Source organism: Budorcas taxicolor, chromosome 11, assembly GCF_023091745.1.
Source record: "Budorcas taxicolor isolate Tak-1 chromosome 11, Takin1.1, whole genome shotgun sequence".
Taxonomy (NCBI): Eukaryota; Metazoa; Chordata; class Mammalia; order Artiodactyla; family Bovidae; genus Budorcas; species Budorcas taxicolor.
The window spans coordinates 32,837,679-32,858,018 of NC_068920.1; the positions used below are offsets into that span (position 1 = coordinate 32,837,679).

Below are 20,340 nucleotides of genomic sequence, written 5' to 3' on the forward strand. Positions count from 1 at the left end.
GTTACTGAAATTGACTCAGTAATTAAAAAAAAAAAAACACCTTCCAACAAGCAAAAGTTCAGAACCAGAATGTTTCTACTAAAGATGAATTCTACCAAACATTTAAAGAAGATTTAACATCCATCTTTCTCAAACTATTCCCAAAAACTGAAGAGGAAGAAACACCTCTGAACTCACTCAATGAGGCCGGTATCACCCTGATATCAAAACCAGATAAAGATATCATGAAAATATAAAAATTATAGGCCAATATCACTGATGAACAGAGATACCAAAATCCTCAAAAAAAATCAGCAAATGGAATTCAACAATACATTACACATGTACACCCTGATCAAGTGGGATTTATCCCAAGGATGCATGGATGGTTCAATGTCCACAAATCAATCAATTCGATACACCACATCAACAAACTGAGGAGGAAAAATCATATGGTCATCTCAGTAGATATAGGAAAAAGCTTGTGACAAATTTAACATTCATTTATGATTAAAACTCTCTGGAAAGTGGGCAGAGAGGGGATACACCTCAACATAATAAAGGCCATATATGGCAATCCCACAGCTAACATCATACTCAACGGTGAGAAGCTGAAACATTTCCTTTAAGATCTCACCACTTTTATTCAACATAATATTGGAAGTCCCAGCTATAAGAAGTCAGACAAGAAAAAGAAATAAAAAATTCAAATTAGAAAGGAAGAAGTAAAACTGTCAGTTTGAAAATGATACACATAGAAAATTCTCAATGAATTAGGTAAGTTTAAAAATTTGCAACTTTACCAATGAATCTGGTAAAATTGCAGGATATAAAATTAATACACAGATATCTGTTGCATTTCTACATACTACCAATGAACTATCAGAAAGAAAAAGTAAGAAAACAGTACCATTTATAATTACATCAAAAAGAATAAAATACCTGGGGGCAAATCAAACTAAGGAGGCAAAACACCTGTACTCAGAAATCTGCAGGACACTGATGAGAGAAACTGAAGACAACACAAACCAATGGCAAGGCACCATGCTCAGGGATTGGAAGAATTAAAGTTGTTAAAATGATTATGCTACTCAAGGCAATCTGCAGATTCAATCCAATCCCTGTCAAAATACCAATGGCATTTTTCAAAGAACTAGAACAAATAATCCGAACATTTGTGTAGAAACACAAACACACACAAAATGAAAAGTCACAACACTGAGAAAGAACAAGATTGAAAAATGGGCAGAGGACCTGACTAGACATGGAGAACAACACAGAGATTCTTCAAAAATAGAACTACAATACAATAGAGTAATTCTAGTCCTGTGTCTTTATCTAATGGAAATGAAGACATTAATTCAAAAGATATATTTAACCCATGTTCACTGAAGCATTATTTATAATAGCCAAGATATGGAAGCAACCTAAGTGCCCACCAATAGGTGAATGGATAAAGAAGATGGTGTGTGTGTACGTGTGTATGTGTGTGAGTGTGATGGAATATTACTCAGCCAGGAAAAAGAAAGCAACCTTGCCATTTGTGTCAACATGGTGGACCTAAAGAGTATCATGCTAAGTAAAATAAGTCAGACAAAGAAGACAAATATTGTATGATTTCACTTATGTATAATCTATAAAACAAATGTAACAAAGCAGAAATAGACACAGATACAGAGAACAAACAGGTAGTTGGGGGAAGGGTAAGGAGAGAAATAGGTATAGATTAAGCAACAGAAACTTCCGGTTACAAAATAACTGAGTCCTAGATATGAAATCTACAGTTGTAGGGAATATAGTCAATAATTATTCATGGTGACAGATGATAACTAGACTTATGATGATCATTTTGAAATATTGATATTTAAATCACAGTGTTGTATACCAAGAACTAACATAGTATTGTAGGCTAACTATACTTCAAAAACAAACAAACTCATAGAGAAAGAAATCAGACTTGTGATGGAGAGAGAGGGAAATGAATGAAGGCAGTCAAGAAATATCAATGTCCAGTTATAAGTAAATACTAGACATGTAATATACAGCATGATAAATACAATTGAAACTGATGAAAGTTGTTAAGAGTAAATTGTCAGAGTTCTCATCACAAGGAAAAAACTACATTTTTTTCTGTTTAAGCTGGTAACTGTAAGAGATGATGGATGTTCACTAAATATGGTAATCACTTCATGATGTTTGTAAGTCCAATCATTATGCTATACACCTTAAATTTATGTAGTTGGAGAAGGCAATGGGACCCCACTCCAGTACTCTTGCCTGGAAAATCCTATGGACAGAGGAGCCTGGTGGGCTGCAGTCCCTGGGGTCGCTAAGAGTCGGACAGGACTGAGCGAATACACCTTAAATTTATGTAGTACTGTGTGTCAATTCTGTCTCAGTAAAACTGGAAGAAAAAATAATGTATCACCGTTGGTGCATCAATTGTAACAAACGTGCCACACTAATGCACAATGTTAATAATAGGGAAAACTGAGGTAGGGGAAGGAATATACTAGCATTCTCTGTACTTTCTGCTCAATTATTCTGTAAACTTAAAACCGCTTTAATAAAAATCTATTTTACGTGTGTGTTAATCGCTCAGTCGTGTCCGACTTTTGTAACCCCATGGACTGTAGCCTGCCAGAATCCTCTGTCCATGTAATTCTCCAGGCAAGAATACTGAAGAAATGGAGTGGTTGCCACTTCCTTCTCCAGGAGATCTTCCCCACCCAGCGATCCAACCTGGGTTTCCTGCGTTGCACGCAGATTCTTTACCAGGGAAACCTCTATTTTTTTAATATATACTCAATGGGTAAAAAATAGCTGTTGAATGATTTGCTGAACAAGTAGGGGGTATGATTAGAGCAGAATAAATCCATGGGTTTGCAGAGTCGGAGGACTCAGCACGCGCGTGAAAGCTCTCTCTCTCTCTCTCTCACACACACACACACACATACACACACACACTCAGCACGCACGCGCGCTCTCTTTCTCTCTCACTCACACACACACACACACACACACGTAACAGAGCTTCCCAGATGGCTCTCTGCCAGAAACACACACACACACACACACACACACACACGAGTAACAGAGCTTCCCAGGTGGCTCTCTGCCAGTGTGGGAGATGCAAGAGACATGGGTTCTATACCTGGATTGGGAAGATCACCTGGAGTAGGAAATGGCAACCCAGTTCAAGATCGCCTGGAAAATTCCACCGGACAGAGGAGCCTGGAAGGCTACTGTCCATGTAGTCCCAGTCCATGCGGTCCCAAAGAGACACGACTGAGCGACTACACACACACACACACGACTGAGCGACTACACACACACACACGACTGAGCGACTACACACACACACACACACACACGCGACTGAGCGACTACACACACACACACACACACACACGTAATAGGAGACAAAGGAGGGGAATGGTACTGCATTCCGCAGAATTAAACCCGTTATGAAGTAAACGGAAACTGTCAATAATATCAGATATATAAATATATTCATGAAAATTATAGATTATAAAGTTAAATGCCTATCTTAGTCATTAGTTGCCAATATTTTGAGGAATAGGTTATTTGTACCCTATCTTTGTCCAAACGATTTGCATATATTATGCAAATAAGTAGAACTACTCACAGACTGCCTATGTTCCGTGATGCATTCCCCTGGACTCTTGGATTGGCCTGTCAATCTACCTTATTTGCATGACGTGATTTAATAAATAAAGGCCCCGCCCCCTCATGCTTTCACCTCTCGCGAAGATAAGCGTGAGTTGGAGCTCTTCCCTGGTTACGTCAACTCCGCCCTCCAGCAGCTAATCCCTTCCGCCCAGTCTTCTAGCTCTTCTTCGCGGATAGTACTATAGGCCTAGCATCGTTTGCTTCCACTCTTGGCGTCTCTACGTCTCTCCGTTCCCATCTTTCCACGAACGCACTACGCACGCTCCGCCTCTTTCTCCCCCTAGTCGTCGTGCAAATTCTGCGTCCCAACAGCCTGGCCGACCGGCACCGCATTCCCGCCCCCTCTACACGTCTCAACGGCCGACGCCGGGAGCCTGCCTCTTCAGCCAACCGGCTTCCTAGCGCCTATAAGTCCCTCCTCCTTATGCAAATAACTTATGTCAGCTTCGCACGCTCTGCTTTTTTTTTAAAAAAAGGACAGCCCTGGAAGTAAAGAGGGATAGGGTAGAAAGCGCCCCGCCCTTTATGCAAATAAAGGGGCGTGTCTAGTCGCGGAGGGAGGCGGGAGGGGGGGCGCTCCCGGGGGCGGCGGTTGCCCGGATGGGCCGTTAGTCGGAGCCCAGCCGCGGAGTGAGCGAGGGAGACGGGAGGAGCCGAACCCGGCGCCATCCGCCGCCATCCGCCCCCGCCCCACCGCCATCCCACCCCGGGGAGGCCCCTAGGCCCCGGTCCCGGACCCCCGCGCACCCGGCCAGGTGAGTCTGGGCGAGCCGAATGCTAACGCCCTTTTCCGGCGCGGGAGCGGTGGTGGCAGCGGCGGCGGCGGCGGCGGCGGGCCGGGGGGAGGAGAAGCTGCCATTAGCCGCCGCCATTTTGTCCTCCTGCTGCCGGGCCCTGCCTGCCCCTCCCCCTCCGATACTCCCACTCTGGGACCCGCATCTCTAGCCCATCTCTGAGTCTATAACCTCCCCGTACCCACTCACCTTCTGGCTTCATGGGGAGCCCTCCCCCCGGCTCCTGGGCCGTAACTCCCCACCCGCCTTGCGCTCCTGGACTATCACCCCTATTTATGGGTCCCCTTCCTTAATGCCGCTCTGGGGTGGGCCGCGCCTGACTGTCCTACTCTCCCAAGAGTCTTCTTTCCTCCATAGTGGACCCCTCCCATCACCCAGCGCTAAGGTCCCCCTTTTTTGACTCCCCACTTCTCATCCAGTCACTCCCACTCTGGAACCCTGCTTTTATCCCGCATCTGTGCTTTCTACGTTCCTCAATATCTTCTCTGCTTTTTTCATCTCATCTTCCTTATCACCTTTTTATCCCAACTCCTCCTTTTCTCCTGAGTCTCCTGACATTGCTCCCTTTGGTCTGCATCCTTTTCCTGCCATTCCCGCTTACGTGTATTATTTTCCACCGGCTTTCATAATTCTCTTATTAATTTAGATTTTTTTTCATTATTCTATCCCCGTTCCCTTCATAAATTTTCAAAGACTGGCCTTAAACACCTCCAGAGCAACCCCCATCTCCTTAAAGTTCTTGATTTTAGTTATCATCCTGGTCTTGTCTGGATATCTCACCAACTCCCTATCTCTTTCCTTTACACTGTTGTCTACAAACAAATGCCTGGTCACTCAGGAACACTAACCGATGTTGGAGAGTATGGTCGGCTTGGGGAGCAAGGAGAATCAGGGAAAGAAATGACTGCTGATGGGGGGGGGGGGGTAGGAAAATGAAGTTGATTCTAGCCTTGGCCCCATGGTTACTTGGTGTTCTTGACGTGGATCCATAATGCTTTGTTTTACCCACGTGTATGTAGGGTAAACCAGAGCCCACCAGTATTCCATCTGGAGACAAACTTTTTTCCAGGAGCTGGGATGGGGGCAAGTGTAAGAAAAGATGGAATATTGAAAATACTTGATTCTGTAGCTTGGGAGTATGTAGTGCCCCAGTTGTTCCCTGAGGAATTCTCTGGCACCAACCCCAGGTCTGGCTGAGCAAGCTCATAAAATCCTTAAACTCCTGCATACCTTCCTGCAAAACCTCCCCGGATGGGAGGGAGACTGCAGGAACTAGAACCCAGGGCAAACTTAGGAAGCTGGTGTCTAATGAGGGAGAGCTAAACCTCCCTTCCTTACATGACGGAGCTGTATGCCTCTCTCTGGTTTGCTCTAGGGCTTGGACTTGCTGTTTTTATTGTAGGTACCTGAAATGATTTTGATGGAGAGATTATTACTTGTGGGCATAATGAGGTTGCTACCCTTTATAGACTGGCACAAAGGGGAGAGTGTTTATACTAGGAAGATACTGGATTTTTATTTGGGATTCCTTGGTAAGGGGTGTCTGGGGGAAAGAGGGAATATGGCATATGGGGTTTGTGGGGAACTAAGAAGATATGATGGTTGCTTAAAGGAACTGGGGTGTTTGAATAGGCTGGAGGAAGAGGCATAAGAGGGCCATATATCTGGGCCCCAGTAAGAATAAAAGGGAGCATCTAGGCTTCTATTGGGAGGCCCTTGGTGGAGCAGAGAGTGAAACACTTGGTGTCTGGTCACAGGCTCCGGCACGTTTTGGGGGAGGTGCCTGCAGGACCCAACGTACTCAATGAGCTTCCAGCGCAATGTCCGATCGCTCGGGGCCGACTGCCAAGGGGAAGGATGGAAAGAAGTATTCCTCGCTCAACCTGTTTGATACATATAAGGGCAAGTCCTTAGAGATCCAGAAACCCGCTGGTGAGGGTCCTGCACTGATGTTCCTAATTATTGGAGGATGAGTATGAATGGGTCATGTATTTCAGAGCTCTTTGAAGGGAACACCTGTAATACATATATCAGAAGGTTAGAGGAACACTAGAGACTTTCCAGTTTTATCTTGGATCCCGTAGGGGACGTTGTGCTTTTGGTGAACACAAGCATCCTCCTACAAAGGCGTGTCTGTGGTTTCCTGTCTTTGGACACGTAAGAATTGGAGGCAAAGAAATGTGGACTTGGAGAAGTCTAGGGCCAGCTTGCTCCTTGCAGGCTCAAGATCAACCATCCCACAAAGAATTACTGAGTGTAAAGCCTTTCAGCCTTCCTTGTTGATAGAATTTCAGAGATTGCCTAGGGCAAAGGGAGAGAAGCTTTCTAAGAGAAGAGGTTGGGGATGTCTGTAAACGGGGCCTTGGGTAGGATGCTGTCAGATTTCCCATTAGAGGCATTTTCCATTCTCTCTCCATCTTTTCTCCAGTTGCCCCTCGACATGGCCTACAGAGTCTTGGGAAAGTTGCCATTGCTCGGCGTATGCCACCCCCGGCCAACCTTCCAAGCCTGAAAGCCGAGAACAAAGGCAATGACCCCAATGTCTCACTAGTGCCGAAAGACGGAACAGGATGGGCAAGCAAACAGGAGCAGTCCGACCCCAAGAGGTAGGTGGAAACCTAGGGGATCTAGAGTTAGGAATATTTTAACTTTGAACTTCAGGATGAATTGGGGCTTGGTCTAACGTGGCCAGATGAAAGTCAGAGACAAAGAAGAAAGACCCTCTCCTGCCTATTGCAGGACTCCTGTTAAATGACTAAGGAATGGTACCTTTAGCTTTTTGTCAGGCGAAAGGAAAGCTTGAAGAACAGATAACAGTCTATGCAAGCTTGATGCGCTTGTGGTATTTTGTCTTAAAACTTGTAAAAAGTAGTGAGAAGGCCTGGGTTCGGTTCATGTCCTCCACCAGTTGGAGAAGCAGAGGAGCCGGTACCGTCTCAGACTCTGAATAACCTTCCCATCTTACCATCCCCTCAGTTCCGATGCCTCAACCGCTCAGCAGCCGGAATCGCAGCCACTGCCGGCTTCACAGACGCCTGCCTCCAACCAATCGAAACGACCGCCAGCAGCCCCCGAGGTATCTGAAAAACTGGATGTTTTTTAGGGAGCAGGGGCAAGAATGGCTTGTAGCTCCTCCTCATGTCACCATTATCTCTCTGCTTCCCCAGAACACTCCTTCGGTTCCAAGCGGGGTAAAGTCTTGGGCACAAGCCAGCGTCACCCATGGAGCACATGGAGATGGTGAGTGCAAGGCTGTTTGAGGCGGTCTCTTTGGGCACCATAGTAGGCAGGAGTCCTGCACTATACCTTGACCAAAGTGTCCTCATACTCTTCGCAAAATTTTAGATCACATATTTGGTTTCTTGGGAAACACATGAGCAAGATTTGTCGCAGATTTATATATATGAAAGTGAGAGGTGGGTATCCCCAAACTGATTTTGTTTCTTAAGGAACGAACACCTAATACATAGGGGGTAAGTTTGGAGGCAGAACTGGATCTGGTACCTGTCAGAGCCTTCCACTTTCACAGTGCATCCTCAGTAAAGATACTTTTGTCTCACTCTTGTGCCTCAACCCCAACAGGTGGAAGGGCATCAAGCCTACTGTCACGATTCTCTCGAGAGGAATTTCCGACCCTGCAGGCGGCTGGCGACCAGGACAAGGCTGCCAAGGAAAGGGAGTCTGCCGAACAGTCGTCTGGGCCCGGACCAAGCCTCCGCCCTCAAAGTGAGTGGCCGCTATTAGTGAGTGAATGGATTAGGAACCCACCTTTTGACCAGGACATCACCTTATTCCATTTCAGAGCGAAGTGCTGGCTTATTCATCTTTCTCCCCGTTGGTTTCAGCTATGTTCACTCTGTCTTTTCCAAAATACAGATTCTACAACTTGGAGGGACGGAGGTGGGCGTGGCCCTGATGAGCTGGAGGGCCCGGACTCCAAACTTCATCACGGCCATGATCCCCGGGGTGGACTGCAGCCTTCGGGCCCACCCCAGTTCCCTCCCTACCGCGGAATGATGCCGCCCTTCGTAAGTTTGGCTATCTTGTTTTGGATTAATTGTGCTGAAAGCTAGAGTTAGGAGTTACAACTTAGTCTTTGGCGGGGACAGCTGGATAGCAGAGGTTTGGGAGGGTGGGAGGATGAGAGGCTTAGGGCTGTGGTAGGCTGTTGGGCTGCTCCTCTAAGCGGCTACTGTTGGGCTCTTGCAGATGTATCCCCCATATCTCCCGTTCCCTCCGCCCTATGGACCCCAGGGGCCTTACAGATACCCCACCCCTGATGGGCCCAGGTGAGTAATCTAGGTCTGGATTTGTGCCTGGGGACAGGGGAAGCCTGCTGAGGAGGAGATGGTTCTCTAGCCAGGAGGCTCGGTCTGTGATTATACAATCCAGCCTTCTTTTATCTTCTTCTCTCCTTTCCCTATTCATACACAGCCGTTTCCCCCGTGTGGCAGGCCCCCGAGGGTCAGGGCCACCAATGCGTCTTGTAGAGCCTGTGGGTCGGCCTTCCATTCTTAAAGAAGATAATCTCAAAGAGTTTGACCAGTTGGACCAGGAGAATGATGATGGTTGGGCGGGTGAGTGGATGTTAAGGACCGAGTATTTCAGTTTTGTTTTGGGGGTTTGGTTTGGTTTGGGCCACACTGTACAGCTTGTGGGGTCTTAGTTCCCTGACCAGGGATTGAACGCAGGCACTTGGCAATGAAAGTGTGGATTCCTAAGCACTGGACCGCCAGGGAATTCCCAGGTGTTTCAGTTTTAAAAAGCAAAATCTGATGAGAAAACAATGGATCATTATGGGAATAGACACTGAGGGATAGGGCAGATACCTGGAGGAAAGCCGCATCCTGGTGGAGAAGGAGTCAGAGGAGTGAAATTGACAGTCGTGGTGGATCTGGATGCCAGCGGGAAGAGGGCAGTTGGCCTTGATAGCGCATCCAATCGTGTAGTGATACTCGAGATGGGAGAGCAGAATGCTTGGGTTACCATGCTTCACTTTTCCCCTTAGGGGCCCATGAGGAGGTTGACTACACTGAGAAGCTCAAGTTCAGCGATGAGGAAGATGGGCGAGACTCCGATGAGGAGGGAGCTGAGGGCCAGTGAGTTTAGGGCTCTCTGGGGGGTGGAGGGGCTGTTTGTCTCACCGTAATAAACTCTTAAAGGAGCTGGGTAGCAGCTGATTTTCATTCTACTGTTGGTCTACTCACAGCAAGGAGTCCCAGTCAGCTGCTGGTGAGGAACGGCCCCCTGAAGCAGATGGCAAAAAGGGCAACTCCCCCGGCAGCGAACCGCCCCCTCCCAAGACGGCCTGGGCAGAGACCTCTCGGCCTCCAGAGACAGAGCCGGGGCCTCCTGCCCCAAAGCCTCCCCCACCCCCACCCCACCGAGGCCCCGCCGGGAACTGGGGCCCCCCTGGGGACTACCCAGTGAGTGTCTACAATGAGGGGTTGAGAGGGTCATTTTGGGGAGACTAGTTTCAGCTGACTGATTGAAGCAGCAGTAATAAGAGGAAGCTGGAGGGCGGGCCAAAAACGGGCTGCAGTAAGTGTAGAGCTGTGGAGCATATCTGAAAAGGTTTGGAACATCGTTGGTGTTAGGGGGGTTGGGTGAAGAGAGAAATTGGAATGCTAGTTAGGAAAAACAAGGACACCTGTGGTCTTCGGGTCTTGAAAAAGAAGAAAAAAAGATGAGGATGATGAGTTTGTCCGTACCATGAGAGGCCATCAACCCCAAGGCCTGGTCTTTGTACCTGTAGCTAAAGACAGTTGATTAGTCTGTGAAAGAGATCGTAAGAAACATAGTAACTGACACCTCTGGCCCTGCTGGGTTTGCCCACTGACAGGATCGCGGGGGGCCTCCCTGCAAGCCCCCAGCACCCGAAGATGAGGATGAGGCTTGGCGGCAGCGGCGAAAGCAGTCGTCGTCTGAAATCTCCCTGGCCGTGGAGCGGGCTCGGCGCCGGCGAGAGGAGGAGGAGCGGCGCATGCAGGAGGAGCGCAGGGCAGCCTGTGCCGAGAAGCTCAAGCGACTTGATGAGAAGTTTGGGGCACCTGACAAGCGGCTCAAAGCAGAGCCTGCTGCACCACCTGCTCCCCCTCCTGCTCCCGCTCCACCACCTGCAGTCCCCAAAGAACTCCCCACGCCTCCAGCTCCTCCGCCGGCCCCAGTTCCGACACCTGAAAAAGAACCAGAAGAGCCGGCACAGTCCTCTCCTGCCCAGTCCACCCCCACTCCAGGTGTGGCTCCGGCTCCGACCACAGTGGGTGGTGGGGGCAGCGCCAGTAGCCCCAGCAATGGTAGCTTCGAAGCCAGTGCAGGTATGATGGAGATGGTGATGGGTAGACCTTCTGTCTGCTTGGGGTTGAGGGTGCAGGTGGTAAGGATGTGAGTAAAGGAAATAAAAGGCAGTTTCGGTTCATTGGACTGTCACTGGTATAGGTGAAATGGATCTTTTTGCTTCTGTGGACATCTGAGGGGGAAAGGTTTTCTTACCTGAGTTCCTGAATAAGTAGTAACCTAAAACCACTTCCCTATAGGCCTAGAGTGGAGCAAGGGTGAAGGAAGTGTTACTTTGATGATTTCATGGGAAATTAATGCCACCACCGTTGGCTTTTGAGAGACCTTGAAGTGTTTTCATGGATTTTAAATGGGATGGTCTTATTGTTAGAGGGGCTGCTAGAAGTGAGTGCTGAAATTATGGGGTGTTCATGGAATATCTGTTGGTGGACTAGATCGCTCTGATTATCTTTTTTTCAATGCAGTGGAACCTCAAGTACCCTCAAAAGAGGGTCCTGAACCACCAGAAGAGGTTCCTTCCCCTGCCACACCCCCAGCCCCAAAGGTGGAACCCAAGGGTGATGGAGTTGGTCCCACCCGGCAGCCCCCCAGCCAAGGCTTGGGCTATCCCAAATATCAGAAATCATTGCCTCCTCGTTTCCAGCGGCAGCAGCAGGTGAAACTAAATTACTTCTCTTAAGGGCTGCTTCTCTGCTTGGTTTCAGTATTTAGCCTACCCATAAGTTACTTCCTGGGTCCCTCTACCAGTTATCTCCGTTGAGTCACCCTAGTTTCTGTCTGGTCCAAGTGTCGCATCAGTGTGGGTTTTGTTTTTGCTAGTCCTGCGTTCTGGTTGGTCCTTTGATGCATCTCACTCCCTTTTGTCCTTCCCCAGGAGCAGCTTTTGAAGCAGCAACAGCAGCAGCAGTGGCAGCAGCATCAGCAGGGCTCTGCCCAGCCTACCCCAGTGCCCCCGTCACCACCGCAGCCTGTGACCATGGGGGCCGTGCCAGCTCCACAGGCTCCGCCCCCGCCCCCCAAGGCCCTATACCCAGGTGCTCTGGGCCGGCCCCCGCCCATGCCCCCTATGAACTTTGATCCCCGCTGGATGATGATTCCTCCTTATGTGGACCCTCGGCTCCTCCAAGGCCGGCCCCCTCTGGACTTCTACCCTCCTGGTGTGCATCCCTCTGGTAAGGCACCATAGACGAGGTGGGGCGTCAGGGACCCCTTAGTCTTGGGAAGTAGGTATCCTCATCTTGCTATGGGGATGAAGGGCAACCAATCAAGAAGTGAGCTTAGCACTCCCGAGATAGCTTTTTGTTGCAGGAGTAAAGTAGGGATGCCCCTACACCAAGATTCCCCTGGGTGGAGGGAGGGATAGATTGATCTGTAGGGAAGCTGAGTGGTTCACCATGTTTTAGGAGAGCAGGCACTGTCTCCCAGGAGATGGAGGCACTGACATTGACCGGACTGCTGTGGGGGATTGAACTGGGGAGGTGCTTTGGGGGCTGGAGGGCCTGTAACGTAAAAACGATACTTTTTCTCATACTGTTTGGTTTTCTCAGGCCTAGTTCCCCGGGAGCGTTCAGACAGTGGGGGCTCAAGTTCAGAGCCATTTGAGCGCCATGCACCCCCCCTCTTACGGGATCGGGGCACCCCACCAGTGGATCCAAAGTTGGCTTGGGTAGGAGATGTTTTCACCACCACACCTGCTGACCCCCGCCCACTTACTTCACCACTGCGCCAGGCTGCTGATGAGGATGAGAAGGGGATGAGGTGAGTGTGAGTAGAGAAACGGAAGGGTTTCTAGCAAACATATCTAGAAGAATAGGTACTTTGGATTATTAGTGAAGCGATAGGAATAAACATGAAAGGAGTGTTTGGGTCATAATAATAAAAGTGTTCTGTTTCTCCACCTAGTTCGTTTTCCTTCTCTTGAGATACTTAATTCCATCTTTTCTGTCTCCCTCTTCAGGAGCGAGACCCCTCCAGTACCTCCTCCACCACCCTATCTGGCTGGTTATCCAGGCTTTCCTGAGAATGGAGCGCCTGGGCCCCCAATCTCTCGCTTTCCTCTGGAGGAGCCAGCTCCCCCAGGGCCCCGTCCACTCCCCTGGCCCCCAGGCAATGAGGAGGCAGCCAAGATGCAAGCTCCACCACCCAAGAAGGAAACCCCCAAGGAGGAGGCTCCACAGCTGACAGGGCCAGAAACTGGTCGAAAACCTTCCCGAGGAATTGGAGGCCAAGGCCCCCCGCCACCTCGCAGAGAGAGCCGCACGGAGACCCGCTGGGGCCCACGCCCAGGCAGCAGTCGTCGTGGGATCCCTCCAGAGGAGTCAGGGGCCCCTCCCCGCCGGGCCGGGCCGATAAAGAAACCCCCACCGCCTGTGAAAGTTGAAGAGCTGCCCCCCAACCCCAAGCCCCTCGAACAGGGGGATGAAACCCCCAAGGCTCCAAAGCCAGACCCATTGAAGACAGTGAAGGGGAAGATAGCTGGCCCCAAGGAGACCCCACCCAGTGGGAATCTTTCCCCTGCCCCAAGGCTTAGGAGGGACTATTCCTATGAAAGAGTGGGTCCTACCTCTTGCCGGGGTCGGGGCCGAGGGGAGTATTTTGCCAGAGGGAGGGGTTTTCGGGGGACCTACGGAGGACGGGGGCGGGGAGCCCGAAGCCGAGAGTTCCGCAGTTACCGAGAGTTTCGAGGAGATGATGGACGTGGAGGTGGGACAGGGGGACCAAACCATCCTCCTCCCCGAGGCCGCACTGCCAGTGAGACACGGAGTGAGGGCTCGGAGTATGAAGAAATCCCCAAGCGGCGCCGGCAGCGGGGCTCAGAGACAGGCAGTGAGACCCACGAGAGTGACCTGGCCCCCTCGGACAAGGAGGCCCCCACTCCCAAGGAAGGAGTACCTACGCAGGTCCCTCTTGTTCCCCCATCATCAGGAGCACCCCCTTCACCAGCCCCAGCCCGCTTTTCTACTGCCCGAGGTGGGCGAGTCTTTACTCCCAGAGGGGTGCCATCCCGTCGGGGTCGAGGGGGTGGGCGGCCCCCTCCCCCCATTTGCCCCGGCTGGAGCCCCCCAACCAAGTCCCTGGCTCCAAAGAAGCCTCCAACAGGTCCTATGCCACCAAGTAAGGAGCCTTTGAAAGAGAAGCTGACCCCGGGGCCTCTGTGCCCTATGGCCCGAGGAGGCAGCAGTGGAGGCAACAATGGAGGCATGGGTGTGGAAGACGGGGAGCGGCCCAGAAGGAGACGACACGGGAGGGCTCAGCAGCAGGACAAACCACCTCGTTTCCGGAGACTGAAACAGGAACGAGAGAATGCTGCCAGGGGAGCTGAGGGCAAGCCCTCCCTAGCTCTTCCAGCCTCTACACCCGGGTCAGAGGAGGCCCTCACGACAGTAGCGGTGCCCCCACCACCTCGCCGGGCAGCGGCCAAGTCTCCTGATCTGTCAAACCAGAACTCGGACCAAGCCAACGAGGAGTGGGAGACAGCCTCTGAGAGCAGCGACTTTGCCAGCGAGCGGCGGGGGGACAAGGAGGCTCCGCCACCAGCACTGCTGACCCCCAAAGCTGTGGGGACTCATGGAGGGAGTGGAGGTGGTGCTGGACCAGGCATCTCAACCATGTCCCGTGGAGATCTGAGCCAGAGAGCTAAGGATTTGAGCAAGCGGAGCTTTTCGAGTCAGCGACCTGGCATGGAGAGGCAGAACCGGCGCCCAGGCCCAAGCAACAAGTCTGGCGGTGGTGGTGGCAGCAGTGGAGGAGGTGGCGGGGGTCCTGGAGGGAGGGCCGGCCCAGGGCGAGGGGACAAGAGGAGCTGGCCCTCTCCCAAGAACCGAAGGTGGGTACGGGCAGGTGGTTAAGTTTATTCCTTTGAGTTGTTGGGTTGGGGGAGGGGAGAAAACCTGTTAGAGAAGCTGGGTTGGATGCAGTGGAATGGAGGTCAATACATGGAGTGAGCTGTTAGGGCACCAGGGATCTGTGTTTAGGTGACGTGGCTGGAAAGCAGTGGACAGCATCGGAAACACCCGTATTCCTTGTTTTCCTTTGTGCACCTGTACGAGTAAAATTTCCTTAGAAGTGTGGGAAAACAAGGATTCCCTGGCAGTTCCAAGGTTAGGACTCTGCGCCTTCATTGTCCGGGCTCAGCTTTGCTCCCTGGTTAGGGAACCAAAATCCCAGGAGTTGGGTGGTGCGGCCAGAAAAAAAGTTCTCCAGAAACACCTGGATTTTAGCACAGAGAACAGGTTGAAGAGTGTTGTAGGGAAAATGGTAACAGTTTTGTAAATACTGGAGCTGATTCTTTGTTCTTTTCAGCCGTCCCCCAGAGGAACGTCCCCCAGGGCTCCCTCTGCCTCCCCCTCCCCCCAGCAGTTCTGCGGTCTTCCGCTTGGACCAAGTTATCCACAGCAACCCTGCTGGCATCCAGCAGGCTCTGGCTCAGCTCAGCAGCCGCCAGGGAAGTGCAGCTGCGCCAGTGGGGCACCCAAGGCCGAAGCCTGGGCCTCCCCAAGCCCCTCAAGGCCCCTCTCCTCGGCCCCCCACCCGTTATGACCCTCAGAGGGCCAACAATGACGACGTCAGTTCAGGTAAGCTGGAGGGGCTAAGGGTTCCCAGGGTGTTGAAGGAGGAAGTGTGTGGCCCAGGAGTGATGGTGCTGGGTGTCTGTACTGAGGGTGTAGGATTGGGAGGTGGAGTATAGAGGGCAAAGCTCAGTTTGGTGATAGTCAAGGCAGACACTGATGAATCTCCCCTTCTCCCCAGACCCCCATTTCGAGGAGCCAGGGCCGATGGTGAGGGGGATGGGCGGGACGTCCCGGGACTCTGCTGGAGTTAATCCCTTCCCCCCTAAACGGCGAGAGCGGCCACCTAGAAAACCAGAGCTGCTGCAGGAGGTAAGGGACTGGGTTGAAGTATTTCACTGCTCTCACTATTGAGAGCTCTAACTTTATGTTTTCTCCACTCTTTTTCCTATTTCTGCCATTGTGTTTTCACCCCAAATTCTCAGTGTTGATCACTGCTTATTTCTTGTATCTCCTGTTTTGCCCCACATGTGTGGTTCTATGTCCTACTTGCTTGTATTGCCCAGTTCCCATCTCATTCATGTCTTGTTTCTGGACTCTCATTTTTAGGAATCACTGCCACCTCCTCATAGCTCTGGATTTTTGGGCCCCAAACCCGAGGGCTCAGGCCCTCAGGGGGAGTCCAGAGATGCAGGAACAGAGGCCCTGACCCCTCACATCTGGAATCGTTTACATACTGGTGAGTTCAGCTGAAAAGGAAGGACTGTGTTAGAGGACTTTAGAGCAAGATGGACCGGAAGAACTGTCTTCTCTCACTTCTGTATGTTGGTGCTTTTCCCAGCCACTAGCCGAAAGAGTTACCAGCCTGGCTCCATGGAGCCTTGGATGGAACCCCTGAGTCCTTTTGAGGATGTGGCTGGCACGGAGGTGAGTGAGAGAGGGAGGGAGTGTCTGAGCTGGGATGTTGTTGAGTACCGGCCCTACTTGCCCAACTGTCCTGGGATGAGCGTGGGGCTGTTCCATCACACAGTCGTCTCCTTTCTATAGTTTGTCTATGTGTGTACCTCATTCAGGTATTGGGGTGCTTCCTGCTCTGACTTAACTCCTTCTCCACTCCTCTCAGATGAGTCAGTCTGACAGTGGGGTGGACCTGAGTGGGGATTCTCAGGTGTCATCAGGTCCCTGCAGCCAACGAAGTTCCCCTGATGGAGGACTCAAGGGGGCAGCAGAGGGGCCCCCCAAGCGACCTGGAGGCCCCTCACCCCTGAATGCTGTTGCTGGTGAGGGTCCACCTGGCTCTGAACCCTCTGAACCTCCTAGGAGACGGCCACCTGCCCCCCATGATGGGGACAGAAAGGTAAATGACCAAGAAAGGATAAAAGAATGTTTCTGGGACTTTGGCCTTGCTTTTGTCTCCCCTTTCCTCTGCCTGTGTGTGCTGATTTGAGCTTCCTTTTCTTCCCCCGACCCCTACTTCACTGTGTTGCCCTACTCAGGAGCTGCCCCGGGAGCAGCCTCTGCCCCCTGGGCCCATTGGCACAGAACGATTGCAGCGTACAGACCGAGGTCCAGAGCCTGGTTCCCTCCGGCCGTCCCATCGACCTGGTCCTCCAGTCCAGTTTGGTACCAGTGATAAGGTCTGTGTGGACTGGATCGGGGTGTCTTGGCCTGGGTGGAGAGAGGGGAAGGACTGGAAGTGGGGGAGGACACGTGTCTGAATCATGGACCATCTCCCCTGCCTCGTGATCACAGGACTCAGACTTGTGCCTGGTGGTGGGAGACAGTTTAAAAGCAGAGAAGGAGCTAACAGCATCAGTTACTGAGGTAAGTGGGAGAGTGAGGTTTTGATGACAGGCTTTGGACACCTGGAGGAGAGTGTCTGGGAGTGACCTGGGCATCCAGGTTGCACAGATGGCCCTCTTGACAAGACTTCTCCTTCCCAGGCCATTCCCATGGCCCGAGACTGGGAGCTGCTCCCCAGTGCTTCTGCCTCAGCTGAGCCACAATCCAAGAACCTGGCTTCTGGGCACTGTGGCCCTGAGACCAGCTCCTCAGGCCAGCGCTTGTACCCGGAGATCTTCTATGGCAGCCCTGGGCCTCCCAGTTCTCAGGTGGGTCCTGCCTCCTTTTCAAGGACCCCTCTCTGTCTGCTGTCCCCTAAAATCAAGCCTTTCCCATTTGCAGTTTTTAAAATTTTTCTTCCTGCTTTTGCTGTAGTGGGTGGGGTGGGTGAGTTTTTCTTGACCAGGAAAACTGGAGCTGTTCCATTCTTGCTTTCCTGCAGGTCTCAGGAGGAGCCATAGACTCTCAGTTACATCCCAACAGTGGAGGCTTCCGTCCTGGGACACCCTCACTGCACCCTTACAGGTAACACTTATTTCAGAAGGACATGGAACTGTGTTCAGGGAAAGAGAGAAGGGGAAGACACTTCTAGGGTACCTGGAGGGTGGTGGACTTCCATTTCAGACTAAAGGAGTTGACTGGTTCCTGATACTTCTCTGCCTTGGCCCAATTTCCCTCCAGATCACAGCCCCTGTACCTCCCCACGGGCCCAGCCCCACCCTCGGCACTGCTCTCGGGGATAGCTGTCAAGGGCCAGTTTCTGGATTTCTCTGCACTGCAAGCAACAGAGCTGGGGAAGCTGCCGGCTGGAGGGGTTCTCTACCCTCCACCTTCCTTCCTCTACTCTCCAGCCTTCTGCCCTAGCCCTCTGCCAGACCCACCCTTGCTTCAGGTGAGAGGCGGGCGGATGCTGGGCTTAGGGGTAGGAGTAGGGTGCTTGGGGGGAGTCGACATTGTCCTCCCTGTTCCCCAACAGGTGCGACAGGATCTGCCATCCCCCTCAGATTTTTATTCGGCTCCTCTGCAGCCTGGTGGCCAAAGCGGCTTCCTCCCCTCAGGGGCCCCTGCCCAGCAGGTACCTTTTATCTTCCCAGTCCCCTTTGTGCACTTTGCCTTCCAACTCTATAGCGTTTTTTGTTGCTTGTTTGGACTCTTGCTGGTTTTCTGACATTCCTCCCTGCCCCCAGCACACACTCCCATGTTCCCATGTTTCTCATTACAGATGCTTCTGCCCATGGTGGACTCACAGCTGCCTGTGGTGAACTTTGGCTCCCTGCCACCGGCGCCGCCTCCTGCCCCACCCCCCCTCTCCCTGTTACCTGTGGGCCCTCCTCTGCAGCCGCCCAGCCTGGCTGTGCGGCCCCCACCTGCTCCTGCTACTCGGGTGCTGCCTTCACCTGCCAGGCCCTTCGGCCCTAGCTTGGGGCGAGCAGAGGTAAGGTACAGGAGCTGAAGTGCTAGGGAACCCTGAGACTCAGGGGTAAGGATTCAGTATCAGGATGAAGACGTGGAGAGGCAGGATGCTCATGAGTCTTTTCTCCTTCAGTTGCACCCAGTAGAACTGAAGCCGTTCCAGGATTATCGAAAACTGAATAGCAACCTTGGGGGACCTGGGTCATCACGGACTCCCCCATCTGGAAGGCAAGAGAAGGGAATGGGGGTGCAGACGGCCCATCCATCCCCGAGGATTTACTTTCTTTGGGGACCATAGGTGGGTCTGAAGGTTGCCTCAAATATCTTTCCTCCAGGTCTTTCTCTGGCCTCAATTCCCGTCTCAAGGCCCCACCTTCCACCTATAGCGGAGTCTTCCGCACACAGCGCATCGACCTCTACCAGCAGGTGAAGGAGAAACCCTTGTAGGCACAAGCCCGAGTTGAGGAGTTTCCCCCTGAGTTCCCACTCTTCCATCCCTGACCTCCCTGTTTGACTTAATTCTTCCACATGTGCCCGCCCCCCAGGCCTCCCCACCAGATGCCCTGCGCTGGATGCCGAAGCCTTGGGAGCGGACAGGGCCACCTTCTCGAGAGGGGCCATCCCGAAGGGCAGAGGAGCCTGGGTCCAGAGGGGACAAGGAGCCTGGATTGCCCCCACCCCGCTGAGGGAGTTCCCTTTGCCCCCCACCCCCCGGGGCTTGTATATAGATTATAAATATATAAGGGGGAAAGGGGTGGGTGGGGAAGGGTTGTGGGGCTGGTGCCTCACTTCCCCTCCTCTCCCCTCCCCTCGTCCCCTATCCCTGGGGCCGTTTGTTAAAAAAGAATAAAAGGATTAAAAAAAAATTCCCAAATGATTTGGGGGATGGGTTGGTTGGTTGCAGTCTCTTATGGTATATTCAATGCCAAGTGATCTGTAGAGTGGTTTCAGTTAGGCAAATATTTGTTACTTTACCTTGGTGACCACTTCTAACTACCTCAAAACAAGCTCTTGGTGTTATCTTAGAAATTCCGTGGGCCAGGAATTAGATTTTGTTTTTTTGTGCCAGTGAGGTTAGTTTGTACCTGACAGCTGGGTCAGTCCTATAGAGCTTTGCTTGCATGTATGGGGCCATGGTGGGACATCTGGATGGTAGAAGGCCATTAGATTGTCAACCAGTGTCTTTACATGGCTTCTCTAGCAAGATATTCTGAGTCATCAGGCCTTTCACGTCCCTGAGCCAGCGTTCCAGAGGTCTTGGCAGACGCTCCAAAGGTTATGACTTGGCCCTAGGTTTCTGCCAGGTTTTGTTTGTCCAGCACCAAGCTCGCTAAAGGAGGGGCATGACAACTGCTTCTAAAAAGAAACAGTGGACAGCCCATAGCCACATGTCACTTTGGTCCTGTCTGCAAACCAGAAGTGTCTTTATAGTCAGACTCTGATCAAACAGGAACAGTGGGCTGCTTGAACTGGGTAGACCAGTTCCACCGTAATCAAACTTGGCTGAGTCACCCTGGTACCACTGCCTGTTAGTTAAGCCAAGACTTACATAGGTCTGCAGCTACTTGGCAATTAAGTGGTTTTTTACTGTTTTGAGAACCCTATCCTAGTGTGCACCTGAGCAGGTTTCTTTCATCGTTTTTGCATGGAAGTATTCCTTGAAAATGGCCAACTCTAAAACAGGATATTGCTCATCTGTTCATGGTAAAATGTTAAAAGCTGTGTAGTATAGCTTGGTTGCTGGAAATTATAAAACCAACTTCATAGAAGATTAGAGCATTAAGACTGTTTAATGAAGACAACTTACAGACAAA

The 20,340-nt window shown here is 51.5% G+C and overlaps 1 protein-coding gene and 1 non-coding gene across 2 annotated transcripts; both read left to right on the forward strand.

Annotated features, from left to right (window-relative positions):
• Window positions 1-4,290: 4,290 nt before the first annotated feature.
• PRRC2A (proline rich coiled-coil 2A) lies at window positions 4,291-19,377 on the forward strand. Its single transcript, XM_052647448.1, has 31 exons — window positions 4,291-4,427; window positions 6,224-6,398; window positions 6,895-7,072; window positions 7,443-7,542; window positions 7,634-7,706; window positions 8,049-8,192; window positions 8,343-8,494; window positions 8,676-8,755; window positions 8,901-9,043; window positions 9,475-9,565; window positions 9,676-9,892; window positions 10,309-10,783; window positions 11,228-11,418; window positions 11,638-11,935; window positions 12,311-12,521; window positions 12,721-14,589; window positions 15,066-15,337; window positions 15,513-15,643; window positions 15,881-16,010; window positions 16,113-16,198; window positions 16,395-16,628; window positions 16,768-16,908; window positions 17,024-17,095; window positions 17,215-17,382; window positions 17,556-17,638; window positions 17,795-18,005; window positions 18,090-18,188; window positions 18,336-18,548; window positions 18,660-18,754; window positions 18,862-18,952; window positions 19,072-19,377. The coding sequence occupies exons 2-31, from the start codon at window positions 6,287-6,289 to the stop codon at window positions 19,210-19,212; spliced, it is 6,501 nt and encodes a 2,166-aa protein (XP_052503408.1). The 5' UTR covers window positions 4,291-4,427; window positions 6,224-6,286; the 3' UTR covers window positions 19,213-19,377.
• On the forward strand, window positions 6,581-6,711 carry LOC128057095 (small nucleolar RNA SNORA38). The gene has a single exon (XR_008200277.1). It is a non-coding gene; the product is annotated as a small nucleolar RNA SNORA38 (small nucleolar RNA).
• Window positions 19,378-20,340: the final 963 nt, after the last annotated feature.